At 36.8% G+C, this 16,310-nt stretch overlaps 1 protein-coding gene across 1 annotated transcript in view; it reads right to left on the reverse strand.

The window, feature by feature from the left end:
* Positions 1-16,310, reverse strand: part of CPS1 (carbamoyl-phosphate synthase 1) — a 215,052-nt gene that overhangs the window by 89,570 nt on the left and 109,172 nt on the right. The window contains exons 8-16 of the mRNA XM_019938868.3: positions 14,160-14,252; positions 11,732-11,821; positions 9,433-9,561; positions 8,796-8,902; positions 7,791-7,929; positions 7,077-7,154; positions 5,011-5,109; positions 3,270-3,365; positions 144-333 (exon numbers count right to left, since the gene is read on the reverse strand). Coding sequence (XP_019794427.3) covers positions 144-333; positions 3,270-3,365; positions 5,011-5,109; positions 7,077-7,154; positions 7,791-7,929; positions 8,796-8,902; positions 9,433-9,561; positions 11,732-11,821; positions 14,160-14,252 — 1,021 coding nt within the window. The remainder of the gene's footprint in view (positions 1-143; positions 334-3,269; positions 3,366-5,010; positions 5,110-7,076; positions 7,155-7,790; positions 7,930-8,795; positions 8,903-9,432; positions 9,562-11,731; positions 11,822-14,159; positions 14,253-16,310) is intronic.

Below are 16,310 nucleotides of genomic sequence, written 5' to 3' on the forward strand. Positions count from 1 at the left end.
AGGTGGCTGTTTACTAAGCTTCCTCACACAGTGGAAAACTTTTATGAACACACAGAGCACAACTGCTAAATAAATTCAAACAAAAAAATATTGTATATAAGTGTGTGAACCAAAACTCTGCAATTAAACTTAAAAGAACTCACCACAGTTCAGAGCTGTCTGTCCACCCATGCCTAGAATTAATCCATCTGGCCGTTCTGCCTTGATAACCTCTGTGACAAACTGAGGGGTGATGGGGAGGAAGTAGACAGTATCTGCTTGCTTTAAGCCCACTTCATTGGTTTGCACCGATGCAATGTTTGGGTTCATCAGGACAGTTTTGACATTTTCTTCCTGAAATAAAGAAAAAGATCTAGAATCTTAATATATGGTCTAAAGAGAAAAATCATATTCAAATGAAGGGTATTAACAGGTAACAAAAAGTTATTCTGTGGGCTCTAGAGATCAGTAATGGGACCAGTGTGAATGGAAGTTAAAGGATGACAAACATTTGGTAAAAGGAAGGAAGAAAACTGCTTGAAAATAAAACTATCCAAAAAGAGCTGGCTACCTCATGAGGATCACCCTGAATTCCTTGTCACTGTAGGTATCAAGGAAAGCTGGAGATGTTTTCTATAGAATTTGACTGGAGGTCCACAAATACTACTCAATTTTACAGCTCAGTCGACCTTAAAAGAATAAAATATTCCAAATTTTTTTGAATGAGTAAAACATAAAATGGAAAAAAGGCAGCATCAAAGCTGCTTCCTTTTCTAACGTTTATTGAAGAACAGCATTGAGCATACGTTTTAAATGCAAGATAATGTGTTTCCCTTCTAGCTGGGAGCACTGAGAGCCTTCTGCTGGTTTCCATTTTCTTTAGATTTTCATGCCTGCTGTAGCGCTTTGACAAAGACCATTATACAACTGTTTATACATATTATATAAAAAGAAAATGACCATATGGCAAAAAATAAAAAATAAAAATTTGTGTGTGTGTGAAGATATTCATAGCCCTATCTCATTCCTGACATCTGGAGAGACCCCTAAAATAATTCTTCATGTAGGCTACTAAGGATAATAGCTTTATAGACCAGGATGAGGGTGACATTTAGTAAAATAATTATTATGAAATCTGGCCAGATGGTTCTTATTTTTTTACCTATTAGCATGTCAATTTTGAAGTCTTCTAAAAACTCAACAAAATATTCATATGAAAGTATAGAAATCATCATTGAAAGCCCTACATATCCTTGGGGGTGTGGTGAATCCAAATGAAAAATTAAATATATTTCATACTACTTTAAATTCAAATAGTGCCTTAAAACTTGTAGTGTACTTTTTTGTTAATTTATTTGATTTTTATAGCAAGACTATAAAAGAAATTTTCACCTTACAGATGAAGAAACTGAGATTCAATAAGGTTAAGTGACCTTCCAAAGATCATACAGCTGATAAATGACAAAATTAGGGCTCTAATCCAAGTCTTATGACTCAAGTTCTACACCCTTTCCTCAATATGAGCCCTCTCTAAGATTGTAAGGAACATTTTAAAGAGTACTGTTAACAAAATATTGAATAGATACATATAGATAAGCAAATGCATTTAAAATATGGGTTAGAATTTAAATAATTGAGTCCAAACGGAGAGCACATCATAAACAGAAGTTATAGACTGTCTCACTACTAGAGAAAAGTACCAATGGATAGGTATATTTGTTAAATATTTTCCTGCATGTGCTGTACAATGAATATAGCTATTTTTATAAATCAAATTACATAGGAAAAGGTCCCATAAATTCATGTGATGAGTGTCTATTCAAACCATTTTAATAAATGTTACATAATTTTTTTCTAATATAATTCCAGCTATAATTTATGCATAATCTAAGTTTTAAAAAATACTCAGTTCATAAATTCACCTTTATTAACCTCTTAATCTCAATACTATATCTAATAATTCCTATTCTTCAGTTCAAATCAATAACTTCACCTTTTGGATGTAATGCATATAAAAAATACAACCTATGGAAATATTAATTCTTTATAAAACTACCAAATAGGATAAAAAATTGCATGCCACTTAAATGTGTTCTAAACCCTTAACACACTTAGACTGTGTTCTAACCGATCTGAACCATTGGATACCCACTAATTATCTATCTAAAGAAAAACTGAATCTTAATACAATGAAATAAAGCACACTTTGAAAATGTACACAAAAAACATGTGTGCATGGGGTGGACATCCATGCGTGTATGGAGAAGACTATTAAAAATAAAAACGAATGGGAAGAAGAGTAAGGTAATTGGGGGGTTGTGTCTGTTTTCAACAGACATCTGTCAGGTGAAAATCTCTGTATATAGAATACTCAATAAAGCAAAGAAAAAAAGGAAAATTTTGGCCAACTGTTTCTCTTGTCGGTTGTCCTAGTCTCCTGCTTCCTTCCCTATGTTGCTCTCTCCTAGCCAGGTCTCTTGGTAAGAGTGGCTTGACTCCACAAAGCCTGTGGCAAGGTCACAGAGAACTCACATTGACTTTGGATGGCTTGATTAGCACCAAAATGGGGACTGTCGTGGAAAATAAGGACACCAAAGAGAAGCCAAGTTAGCTCTTCAATAGAAATATCTTACACTTACAGTGTCAGTTTTCTAAAGGTTTATTTTACTATGATAAAGGTTGGGGAGATTTCGAGAGACTCTGAAGAAACAGGGAGGATATTCTTCCCAACTTAGGTATCAAACCCTCTATTCCACTGGAAAATCCAGCCATACCTTGCTGGTAAGTCATCCAGTCCAAGTCACAGATGGGGGAATTAGGTGACCTGCAATAACTTCTAAAGCTTGAACAAAAGGCATTGTTTCCTTTGTTCCTCCAGCTGGATCTTCCCCCTTTCAACCAAAGAGATGCCTGAAGCATCCTGTAGAACACTTGAAGTACTTTAGAGCACCAGGGATACCCAAATTCCCTCTTTCACACAAAAGACAAATATGTTTTAAAAGCTCACTGCCTCATTGAGTAACATCTATAAGTGTAGATTTATGTTTTCAATATAAATAGGTGATAACATAGACAATTCTGGAGATCAATCCAAACTTCTTAATTTGCAGGTGTGCACATTTAGGTTAAAAATCTTGTCTGTGATCAAACTTCCTTTCATATAAGATGTGGAAGGAAATTAATTATAGTGACTTTGAAAAGAGGTAGTGTCATAAATCTAAATTATAAAATACTAATTAGACTCATAAAGGGAGTGTATATTAATTCCAGCAAAGATCAGAGTCTCTCACCTTCATGGCTTTTACAGCTTGCGATCCCGAGTAATCAAATTCACCTGCCTGACCAATGGACAGACCTCCGGATCCTAGGATAAGGACTTTGGAAACCTGTAAGCAATAAGAAGATAGCATTGCTTTTATTATTAAGATGGGGAAATTAGTCATTGTTAAGTATGGGAAAGATAAACTATATTGTCTGTGTTTATGTGGTGATTTAAAGTACAATGTTTTGAAATATACATAATATATGAGTAAAAAGACCAACAATTTAAACATCTCTAATTTCAAAAAGGAATTTCCAAAGGTCATGGTTTTTTTCACTTAAGTAAAAACTTTTTGGAAGAGGTCTACATTTTAATTAAACATATATAAATATCTAAAAATAACTATATAAATATATATGGAAATGTATATCTATATGTGTATATATAATAAATATAATTTATATATATAATTTTTAGATAAAAATCTCCTTAAAATTTAATTGACTAAATGTGTTACTGTTCCATGGGTTTCTACTGGACAAAGAATAGGCATAAATACAAACAAGCCCTTCCTAACAAACGAAGAGAAAACACAGGAGGCAAGGGGACACAGGGACACCTTCATATTAACATTTTGCCTTTACTTTGCAGTTCAGTCCGGAAATATTTACAGAAAATACAGTAATGAAAAGATCATGTTTTGGCAGCATACTGAAATTCATACAAATTGTATATATGATTTCAAGCAAATAATAATTCTGCTTATTTTTTAACCACAACTGCCAAGCCCTTCAGAGGAGAAAAATGTTGTAGGTCACTGCAAGAGACAAGGACTTGGGAAACTTGTTTTGTATTTATGGAGTGCCTGCTATGTGCAATGCAATGTAGAATCCCAAATTACACGTTTCCCTCACTATTTAAAAAAAGAAAAGCATCTGAAAAACATGAGTTGATATTTTGAGAAATACACTGTATGGTGGGGTGGCTTCTTTAGCTACCAAGAATCCACATTGAGTGGCTGGATTACCTCCCATCTCTCCATCTCAGGAAAAAAGGCTGTCACAGAAATCTAAAACAAACCATCTAACTCAATTTATCATTTCATGTAAACATATAAATCAATTCTTTTTGTTCATAAAAAGAGGATTATATATATATATATGTATGTATATACTTAAAAATATACATACACCCTTCTAAATTTTATGTAATAATGGTGCGGGTGTGGGTGTGCCTTAACTATGAAGGAAATTTTCCATATTAAATACATATTCAAACAAATACGGAGTCGAGTCTTACACTATATTAATCCTTATCTATCTGCTCTTTAGAGGTATTGGGTTGTCCAAAAGTTCGTTTGGGTTTTTCGTTGAAACAAAAATTTCTATCATCTATAATGATTCTGTAGCCTGAACTGTATCTCAAGCATACACAGGGCGGTGGTTTATTGAGTAATGGAAAATATATCAAATTTGAAACTAAATTAAACCTTATTCTCTGTTAAATTATTTTCATTACAAATGTTCTAGAAGAAGTGAACTTTAAAAGATACGATTTTTAAATCAAAACATGAAGATCCCAATGAACATCCAATGAATCATCTAGAACAGACCAAATAATTAGATGCTAAAATGATGGGTGATTGCAATATTACCAATCATTTTTCATAGACATCAAAAAGGTTTACATCATTCACTTAAAAAAGAAGTCATCACACAATAGAGAAAATCCAAAATACATAAACGAAAAGGAAGCCCACATATACTGACCTCAACTCGAGATGCTACTAGGGCCGGCTTCGGTAGAACTGATGTAATTGTGGTACCTTTCTCCTTCTTTATCAGTGAGAAAAAGGAATCAAACAGGTACTAGAAAAAAAATATAGCCAACTAGTTAGAAGCTTCAAAACTCACAGAATTCTCAGATAAAATACAATATACCCAGTTCAAGTTGAACTTTAGATAAGTAACAAATAACTTTTTAGGATGAGTATTGCTATGCAGTATTTGTTTTTTGTTTTTTTTTGTTTTTGTTTTTGTTTTGCCAAAGCTGGCAAAACTAAATATTTACTACTATAAGAATTAGATCAAATAAACACTTCTAACTGCTCATGTCAAATCCTATTAAAAGAAAGTTTTCAATATAGGTATACATATAACTGATTCACTTTGTTGTACAGCAGAAACTAACACAACATTGTAAAGCAATTATAATCTAGTAAAGATGTAAAAAAAAAGTTTTCAGCAGAGAATGAACATTTCAAATAATGCCTTCTGAGAATGTCATTTTCAGCCCCTTAATTATGAATCATTTTCTTCTTCTAAATAAAATTCTAACTATGCAAAAAAAATGAAGCTATATTACTTATGCACCCTAAAGTTAGAAATAACTGGATATTTAAATTTTCTATCAGGTCAAAAATATCTCTAAAGATTGTATTATGTATTAAAATATCTCTAAGGTTATTCTTAAACTTTATCAATGATTTACTTCCACTGTTGCACTAGAGGTGACAAATTTCAACAAAGATATTTATTTTGCAACTATTTGGCAGGACAGGAGAAAAAAAGAACTAAGTGATACTGGATATCACATATCTTAATTTCAGTGTTCCTAATCTGAAGTCCTACTATAGGCAAATAATTTAAATTTTAAGTTAAAAAACTATTAACATGCATTAGGCAATAGATATATGAAACTAAATTTTATTTTTGAGTGTCATCATGGGTAGGTAATGTTGTAGTGACTTTGGCTATTAAGAACCATTCTTTCCTAATAATATTAAAACAAGAACAAAATACAAATATCTGAAGAGGCAACTCAGGGATGAGGAAGTAGAGTCTACAATGGGAAAATTTTTATTCTCCTCTTTGTTTTACCCAGGTGTCTATTCTGAGAGCATCTGCTGATAAGGAAGAATTGTCAGCATTACTACTGGAGGCCCTAGGGTATAGGAGAGGAAGAGTCACTTCAGACTTCCCAGACTTTTCTGAGTATCACCACAAGCTCTTGTTTGGAAAGATGTTCTTAAACATTGCACCAGAAGCTTACAAAATAAGTAAAAATATTTAAATTAAAAACAAAACTCCTCTAAGCATTCCTTATGGTTCTCTTAAGCCATCTGACTCGTATGCATGTGCGTGTATACCCTCCCCGACACCCCTGACCTCCTTCCTGCTCCTGCTGCTGTTTATTTTCCCTTCGTGGCTACGCAAACAGTTGCCATAGGGATTTTTGTGAAGTCACAGATGGGGGATTAAAATTTCATTTCAGTTATGAGAATGAGATAGCAAGAGGGAATTCATTTGCATAGTACCACAATTGTAAATTTCAGAACTAAATATATTAGAATGATACTCGTTTAAATAAAAATCACATTGCATCAGTTTCTTAAGCGCTTTCCCACTTTAACTGTTTAAAACGATAGAAATTTCCTCCATGATATTCACGGGGAAATTTTCTTACAATATAGGCATTATCAAAGCACTCTTTTTTTTTTTTTTTTTTTTTGCAGTACGCAGGCCTCTCACTGCTGTGGCCTCTCCCATTGCAGAGCACAGGCTCCGGACGCGCATGCTCAGCGGCCATGGCTCACGGGCCCAGCCGCTCCGCGGCATGTGGGATCTTCCCGGACCGGGGCACGAACGTGCGTCCCCTGCATCGGCAGACGGACTCTCAACCACTGCACCACCAGGGAAGCCCCAAAGCACCCTTTTTAAGAATGTTCTGTACTAAGACCACCCAGGTGATTATTTTGGTTTCTCAATTTTTCACATAAATATATTTCTGATTTAAACAATTTTAATACATAATGGGCCTCATCTTTCTGACATACCTCAGTGTCTGTTGGCCCTGGGCTGACTTCTGGGTGGAACTGCACACCAAAGAAGGGTTTGCTCTCATGCATAATCCCCTAAAGGAAAAAGAAACGGGAAGAAATTCCTTCAGTAGCAAAGAATGTCAACCAGGACTAGGTATGATTCAGTGGACAATAAAGTCCAAACTTTAAAAACTAAGTTAAAAGTTTGAGAACATTCTAAAAACAAACAGTACTAATACAAATAGGCCAATAAAGATTCAACTGGTGTCGTTCCCTTACTAAAAACAACTGATTTGGTCTATAGCCTTTGAGGCCCCTCTAGGCTCTGGTTCAGAATAAACTCAAATCCTCTTCTTTTCTCCAACTCCTAAATTACTTCTCCAAGGGTCTTCTCAAAGGCTACGTCAGTGCAAGTGAGTCCCAGAGACCCACGTAGACTAGGCTCAAACAGACCTCCACCAATCACCCATTAGCAATGAATGTGTAAGACAGCCATTGACTAACCACTCAAATTGTGGATCTTAATGAGTCAACCGATAAGAGAATAAGACAGAGAGAAATGACTTTTTAAAAAGCAGAGGGCTGTGGGAAATAATCTGTGACAAGAATTCTTCCACATACACACCCCAGAAAAGCCCACATAAACAAGGGAAAGGTAATTGTAAAACAGAGTATTAAAAGTCCTGCACTTCTCATCACACACTCAATGGGTTTACTGAGAGCACTTACCTCATTTGTTTGATCATTGACATTCACAAAAAGTGGTTTCCAACCAGCAGGAAGAGTGCTGTCCAGGGCATAGCCATGATTCTGAGCAGTAATGAAAGCCTGTCTGTTCGTGATATTCAAAACAGGCTGATTCTGCCCTCTGGAGGGAAAAGGGGAAAAAGAATATGGAAAAGGAAAAGTGAAGAAAAGAATATAAATGCATTAGTTGTAAAATAGTGAGCAAGAAAAGCCTATTAAAATTCAAATGTTTCAATTGCTTAGTGAAAATTACTGCATGAGAAAAGTCACAGATTGTTAAGCCCAATAATTTTAGGAAAAAATTCAATTCAGGAAGCTTTGCTGTGTGTTAAATATCAGTTCTATTAAACTTCTGTAATCAGTTTTAGAAAAGGGGAATTGCACTCATAACAAAAAGCTAAGATTTGCTCACTAGCTTAACAGAGACACATATAAGCCACTTATTTTAAGGGAGCTACAGTAATTTTAAAGCCAAAGAAGAGTTCTTGGGGGATAATAAAGAGAGAACTACTCAGTCCTGAATCAACCTGAATTATACTTTATGTGGAGGGTGGACTGTGAAGGAAAGTTCCATGTTGAATAAATTAACATCATTTGGGGTAAGGAAGTAAAACCAAGAGGAACTGAAGATTTCTTGGTTCTTAAGTCACACTAGAGTTTTACAATGTTATCAGTGCTCTGAAATCAAGCTTAAAATCAGAACAATTTCCCTTGGAATGTTATTTGATTGAGTATTATAACTTCAATGTATGCCAAGGAAAGGAAAATAACTTTAAACTACAGCAAAGTTATCGTTAGAGAAGGCTGCCTTTCCAAAATGCAATAAAAGTGGTATCAGGTAGTCAGACAACTGTGAACCGTGTAATAGTGTGCTTATCGATTTATTCTGAAGAAAATGGCACGTAAGTTCTCTAAGTCTTTTCGGTTTAGTTACTACCAGTATTTCAGAGCCAGTTTGACATGTAAACAGAAGCATAACTGCCTTACCTGTTGGCCATAGACATTTTGTAGGCTTGGGCACCGGCCGCCAATCCTGTTATTAAATTTCCTGTACTGATTCCAAACAATGGTTCCTTGCGATCGCTCTCCAAGATCTAAGTCAGGGAAAAATTTTATTACTCCAGAAGAACGATTCCAAAACATGCAATCTCTGAAGGAATAAAATGAAGCATTCTTTTTTTTTCTTAATTTACAAGGTAAAGAGAATAGTAATTGAATAAAAAGTTAGACGATAAATAAGGACGGGATTGACAATTTGCAGCATTGAAGTTCAATAGAATGTACTTAACATCCAGACTAAACCACATCTAATTTAATATTTCTCTGGAATCTTGAAGGTCTTATAGGTCCCAAGTTGTCATTTTCCAGTTGTACAGACAACACATTTGGAGATTGGACTCCAGCTCTCTGCACTCAAGGACACAATCCCAGTCACTTTGTCTAAAGTTCTTTGTTCTTCTTCCTGTTGAACCCTCTCCTTGTTGGTTCCCCTGCCTCAGAGGTCACAAATAGGAGTACTAAAAAATTACTTGTATGAATAAAATATATTACAGCTTTTTCGGCCATGCAGAGCAGACTCTCTCCACCTCACACACAGACACAGACTATCCCAGGTTCACTGCACCTTTTTGACATTCTGAATTAGTGGTTGTGCAAGAGCTGGGTTCCCAGGTCCTCCGGCAATTAAAAGCCCATCATACTCCATCTTGGTGAAATCATGATTCCAGGGCACTACATGCACTTCCGCTCCTCGCTGGAAAAGAAACACAAGAATGGTCAATTTAATAACATTTTTCTTCGCCAAAGTGGTAAACCTTCTCTTGGCTAATTAACCCCGAAAGGGAAGGGAAACAGAGTCCACGATTCAAATAAATAATGCTGAGCAAAAAACTCTCTGTTGACTCATATTTTGTGTGATGTAAATGGACCCTAGGATAGAAAGTGGAGGAAAAAAACACTATTTACATTTTGATTCTGAAAAAATACATAATGCATTTCCCCACACTTCAGGAGGTTCTAGACCTAAAGGCTTCATGACTGGGCACACAGGAATACAGTTTATCTTCCCTAGCTCTGGGAGAGGGAGTTGCAAAAGAGAAGATAAATTCCTTTCTCCAAAATTTAATTTGGTCCACCTCTCACCTTTTTCAATTCTGTATTTTTTTTTTTTTTTTTTTTTTTTTTTGCGGTACACAGGCCTCTCACTGTTGTGGCCTCTCCTGTTGTGGAGCACAGGCTCTGGACGCGCAGGCTCAGCGGCCATGGCTCACGGGCCTAGCCGCTCCGTGGCATGTGGGATCTTCCCGGACTGGGGCACGAACCCGTGTCCCCTGCATCGGCAGGCGGACTCTCAACCACTGTACCACCAGGGAAGCCCTCAATTCTGTATTTTTTGTCTGACCAAATTTTAGTGACTTCTTTCCTAGGGATTTTTCATATTATCTATAATACCTATATTCTGATAGAAAAATTAGAACTTTTCTATACAAAAGTGGATGGGAAGATGTCTTTGATTATTTTGCTAGAAGCATTTCCTGATATAAGAATTTGAGAGAAAGAAGTTTCTTTGGAGGGGTTTCCAGGAAATACCAATAGAAAGCAACATGGGGAAAGACCCTAATAAAGTGTGCATTTTGGGGCAGTTACCACAATGAAGAAAAGGAGCTTCAGCCCACTGGGGAATTCTGAGAGCCAGTGTAGCATATTTCACCTAACAACAGCTTAGCAATGTGGCAAAGGAGCTGGGGAATTTCTACTCTGTCATTGATTGGGGCTGCTCCAGGGACCATTAATTCTATGTCATTTCCTGCCTGCCAGCAGCCTCCAACCAACCAAAGAGAGCTCTGAGGCAATAAGATGCAGACACTTGCAATTAGAAGATGAACAAAATGCCTTAAGATGATAAAATGAGAGGGAGATATGGCTAGGCCAACCACCACATCTACTATTTAAGGGTCCACGCACATTTTTGTTAATAAAATTGACCAGCATTCAAAATCATGATCTGGATGTTGGTGATATTCTATAACAAAAAAAGTGAATTGAAGAATTCTCCTTTACCCATGCTAATTTGGTGTTATGCAAATATATCTAGGGGTGGGGTACATGTGTATAAGAGAAATAGAAAGACAAAGAGACAGAGGGAGACAGAGAGAGAAAGAGAAGGAGAAATCTCAACAAAACAATGTTTAAGAAAACATTGTGGGCTTCCCTGGTGGCGCAGTGGTTGAGAGTCCGCCTGCCGATGCAGGGGACGTGGGTTTGTGCCCCGGTCCGGGAAGATCCCACATGCCACGGAGTGGCTGGGCCCATGAGCCATGGCCGCTAAGCCTGCTCATCTGGAGCCTGTGCTCCGCAATGGCAGAGGCCACAACAGTGACAGGCCCGCATAACGCAAAAAAAAAAAAAAAAAAGAAAAAAGAAAACATTGTAATAATGGTTACGTTCTCCTCAAGTATTTTTTAAGGTCTAATTTTAGTTGGTTCTCTAAGAGTTGATATAAAGCAATGTGCAAGTCTGTACTATATCAGGGCATAATCCCTACAAACATGTGGTACATAATAAATGTAACCCAAAGGGGGAGTTCTCCTACTGACTACCTTTCTGGTTATCTCTAAACCCCAAGAAATTGAGTGTGTCTTGTCTCAGAATGTCCGTCAGTAAGTGAAAAGAACAGTCTTCATTTCCTTCTGTGTTTTTGTGGCCTTTGAGGTTTTTGGTTTTTTTTTAACAGAAATCTACATCTCTAATTTTAACAGGAATAAATGTGTTATCTAATAGATCAAAGGCAACAAGAAGAGAGTATATCCCCTGACATTCTGACAGAATACACAAGCTTTCTCTGAAACAGATAGAGGAAATCAGATTAACACTAATGATCAATATTAGAAACCCCCAACCTTGAGATGGAACAAATTACTTACCTTTACTAGTAAGCGGATTACATTGTTTTTTATCCCACAGTCTACAGCTACCACTTTCGTGGGATTTCCTTTGCCATACACCTTGACATCCTGCCATTTTAAAAACCAGAGAGTAAGAGAGAAGGTCCAGCTATGAGCAACACACCAATATCATAAACACATCTCAGGATGCTCTGCACTTGGTAACAGATTGACTGCTAACTACTAGGGAGTGGCTGGCAGTTAACAATCAATTTGTAAGAAAGGCACAGCAAATGCCACAAACTCTATCTTCTTCATGAGAACAAAGTACCTTGCTGTTTTGTATAAAATGATTACAGTAATAACAGTTATCACTAAGAAATTGGTTGCTTCCATAATTAACAAATATCTTTTCCATGTTTGGCCTCATTAACAACCAGTAGCAATGGAATTTCCAAGTATTATTGCCTGATTCAGCACTAAACAGATGTAGTGATAGATATATCATGCTTTAAATACCATTTGATCCTCAACTTGCAATAAAGTTTGGATGAGATAGCGCTGTTGTGCGTTAGGCTTATGCAGTGGGGCTAATGGATAAAATCAGTCTGAGTCGGAGGACTTGCTAAGCTAGTGTAGACCCCTGGTCCCTTTAGGTTACTGTGCAATCATTTGCATTTAAATGGTAGACTTCATAAAAGGATCCCAGAGCATATCATAATCATTACCTATGTTTTAAGCACTGCTTGGAGTCAGATCCATTTTCACAGGCATTTACCCAAGAAGTAGTTCCCCAAAGTCATAAAAGAAGAAATAATATAGAGAGAGAGAAAGCCTAGAGGGCTGGGTGCCCACACTGGTCCCAGCTTCAAGAGTCAGCTAGCACATTCTGAATTTAGAATGATTTCAAAGTTTAGTAAAGGTTTTAGATGAAATTTGCAACCTGGTGTCTACACAAACACACCATACACTCTCTGTACAGAATGACAGAAGTAAGCAAGACCTCACAGACACTGGGATATATGAATTTGCTAGGAATCTCCAAGAGAGGAATATATTATGCAGTATTTTTCAACCTTATTTGACCACAGAATTTTTTTAAGGTGACTTTCTCCAGGCCAATACTTCTCACATTTGGAAAATCTAGACTAGATCCCCAAGGTAGTTCTAAACTCTAAAATTCTATAAAAATAGCCCTCTATCATGCTGTGTCTCAAACAAAATCACTTCATAAGAAAATATGCTAAAACCTCTTTCTCCTATTTGTCTGAGCCACCCTGCTGTCTCTTTTCCTGCTGTTACTGCTCAGGCTAGGCTTTCACGAGTTTTGTCCTAATTAGTTGCAATAACTTTCTAGTTATCTGCTCTTTTATCCAGTTTACTTTGCTCCAAAATGATGCCAAATGGGTTCCCAGTAGTCTCCAAGTTAGCTGATTTATTTAGCCAACGATACTAAACCATCTAGCTCTAGCGCCGTCCATCTCCACTCATCTTTGGCCAAATGCGAGAACCTATATGTGTGAACCCTTAGGTCGGCCACACCAAACTACACATAACTCTTCAAAGACACCGTATCGTCTCATACTTCTGTGCCTTTCAACACATGCCATTTCCTCTGCCTGAAACGAAGTTCTCCTTGTTCTCCATCTACCAAATTGCTCCTTATGCCTCAGAACAAGCCTAATTCCTCGCAGAACCTCCCCTGATCCACCTATTTCATTGGATGTTTCCCCACACATGCCTTTATGGTACCTCATGCATATTCCAAGGACAGCATTTATCATAGTATTCTCTCCATGGTGCCTACTTGCTTGCCTACCCCACCAATCTCTATGGTCCCCAAGGACAGAGGCTGTAGCCCAAGAGACTCACAACTACATTAACAGATATTCAATCAAAAGCAACACATCTTTCTAAGATGTATTCTATACCTTCCTGTAAATATACAATAAACATATCTTACTTTGGGGTGATACAGTCATCATCCTGAATACTACCCTTTGAACTGAGCTATAATACACTAAATCTTCAGTGTGCTCAGGAATACTTTTCCCTGCACAGAATGACCCCAGATTCTGATTACTGTACTGGGTCTGATTTCTATAAAGTGTTCCTGACTCTCTGGCAGACCATTCGCTCTGACTCCTGATATTCAATTGAACGCCCTTTTATTTGACATTGTTAAAGTCTTGAGCTAAGGAACCACAAGAGGAGAGAAGAAAAATTAAAACAACAGTAAACAGCCTCTAAGTCAGGCCATGAAGATCACTCTGTAAGTAAAAGTTATAACTTTAAATGCACTGATTTTGTAATATATCAATTTTAACTGCTATGAGACCCTTTTCTCCTTCCCTCTCTGATGCTTCTGGAAGATGACCTCTACCTAAAAGAAGATTTTGATATTACAAAAGAGGAAGGTCTAAAGGGAATAAAATAAAACTACAAAACATGAAGGAAAATTTCTCACCTTGGTTGAAACCTCAGCAATCAAATTCTGCTTATTTGGATCCACAAAGTCCACAGACTGACCTTCAAATTCAATCTTCCCAAGCATGGTACCCTATCAAATTAAAAAATTAGACAGTTAACAGGGAGCAATGATGCAGGTGCTGACAGTTAAATTCACAGGGACTTACACAGCTGCTCCACTATTTAGATGTCTTTAGAACATACTCATAACCATCAGCAAGAGATCTTCATCTTCTCAACTAGGAAAGGTGAAGCAGTGTGCATGGTACATTTTGGGAAACACTATGAGAAGGTACCAGCTAGCAAGGTTAATCTGTGAAAACTTTACCTTAGTTCTTTTAGGGCTGAGACAGTCACCTGGGGTAAGCAAAGTCAAAGGGCAACAGAATTCAGGTCTCCAGTAGATGCAAATCAGAGTATTTAGAGTACTTATGACCTAAAGCTATTTCGTGGGTGACATCGACAAAATAATCGATTGAGAAGAAAAAAAGAAATCTAAAAATAGCTGAAAATTGAAAAAGAATGCAAACTTATTAGAGAGCAAAATTCACAAACAAAAAACTGTGAAATGCTGTATAAGTCACAAACTTTGAGAAGTTGCAATGAAAGGGTTCGCTGCTTTAGACATGCTAATAAGGGCTTGAACTTTAGAGTACCCTTAACCCTCTGTAAAGTTTTCACAAATTAACCTTGCTAGCTTGAACGTGGCAAATGTTGTATTATTCTTAGCTGTCTTGAGATTTACTTATTTGTTAGTAAGTCTACGTTGACCTATTTAGAAAATGGTATATTCTGTAATCAAGACTTTATTGAGGGAGAGAACAAATCAAAATAATTCATTGATTTGCTTTTCTCCAACGAAATTGTTGCACTGAAGGAAATAAAGGAAAGCCTTTATTTCCCTTTGAAATGCATTCCTTAGGAGAAGAAGTAACTTGGGAGTGAGTGAGTACCAGCAACATGGTTAGAGGGTCAAACGGTTATTTCAATGTGATTATTAAAACCAGAGTACTACCTCACACTCTGGGAAAAATAGTAAAAATCACCTTGCACTTCCATACTGGATTATTAAGTTTCATAGTGATCTCCACTTACTTTTATAATCCAAATCACAGAAGTCCTTGACTATAGTTACGGATCCCTAATTTTGAAATTCCGTTTTCAGTTCTCATTCCCTTTTTCTCAAAGCATGCTGAATGACAAACACCCTTACTTTTCAATCTAAGACTAATAGAACTGAAAGCCACAACATAGTTTTGTTGTTGTTGTTGTTTTTAACATCTTTATTGGAGTATAATTGCTTTACAATGGTGTGTTAGTTTCCGCTTCATAACAAAGTGAATCAGCTATACATATACATATATCCCCATATCCCCACCCTCTTGCGTCTCCCTCCCACCCTCCCTACCCTACCCCTCTAGGTGGTCACAAAACAGCCAGCTGATATCCCTGAGCTATGCAGCTGCTTCCCACTAGCTATTTTACATTTGGTAGTGTATATATGTCCATGCCACTATCTCACTTCGTCCCAGCTTACCCTTCCCCCTCACCGTGCCCTCAGGTCCATTCTCTACGTCTGCATCTTTATTCCTGTCCTGCCCCTAGGTTTTTTAGAACCATTTTTTCTTTTAGATTCCATATATATGTGTTAGCATACGGTATTTGTTTTTCTCTTTCTGACTTACTTCACTATGTATGACAGACTCCAGGTCCAACCACCTCATTACAAATAACTCAATTTCATTTCTTTTTATGGCTAAGTAATATTCCATTGTATATACGTGCCACATCTTTTTTTTTAATTAAAAAAAATTTAATTTTATTTAATTTTTTATACAGCAGGTTCTTATTAGTTATCCATTTTATACATATTAGTGTACATATGTCAATCCCAATTTCCCAATTTATCACACCACCACCACCCTGCCGCCACATTCCTCCCTTGGTGTCCATACGTTTGTTCTCTACAACTGTGTCCCAATTTCTGCCCTGCAAACTGGTTCATCTGTACCATTTTTCTACGTTCTACACATATGCGTTAACATACAATATTTGTTTTTCCCTTTCTGACTTACTTCCCCCTGTATGACAGTCTCTAGATCCATCCACGTCTCTACAAATGACCCAATTTCGTTCCTTTTTATGGCTG

The sequence above is a fragment of the Tursiops truncatus genome, chromosome 7, assembly GCF_011762595.2.
Source record: "Tursiops truncatus isolate mTurTru1 chromosome 7, mTurTru1.mat.Y, whole genome shotgun sequence".
In the NCBI taxonomy this organism is placed as follows: Eukaryota; Metazoa; Chordata; class Mammalia; order Artiodactyla; family Delphinidae; genus Tursiops; species Tursiops truncatus.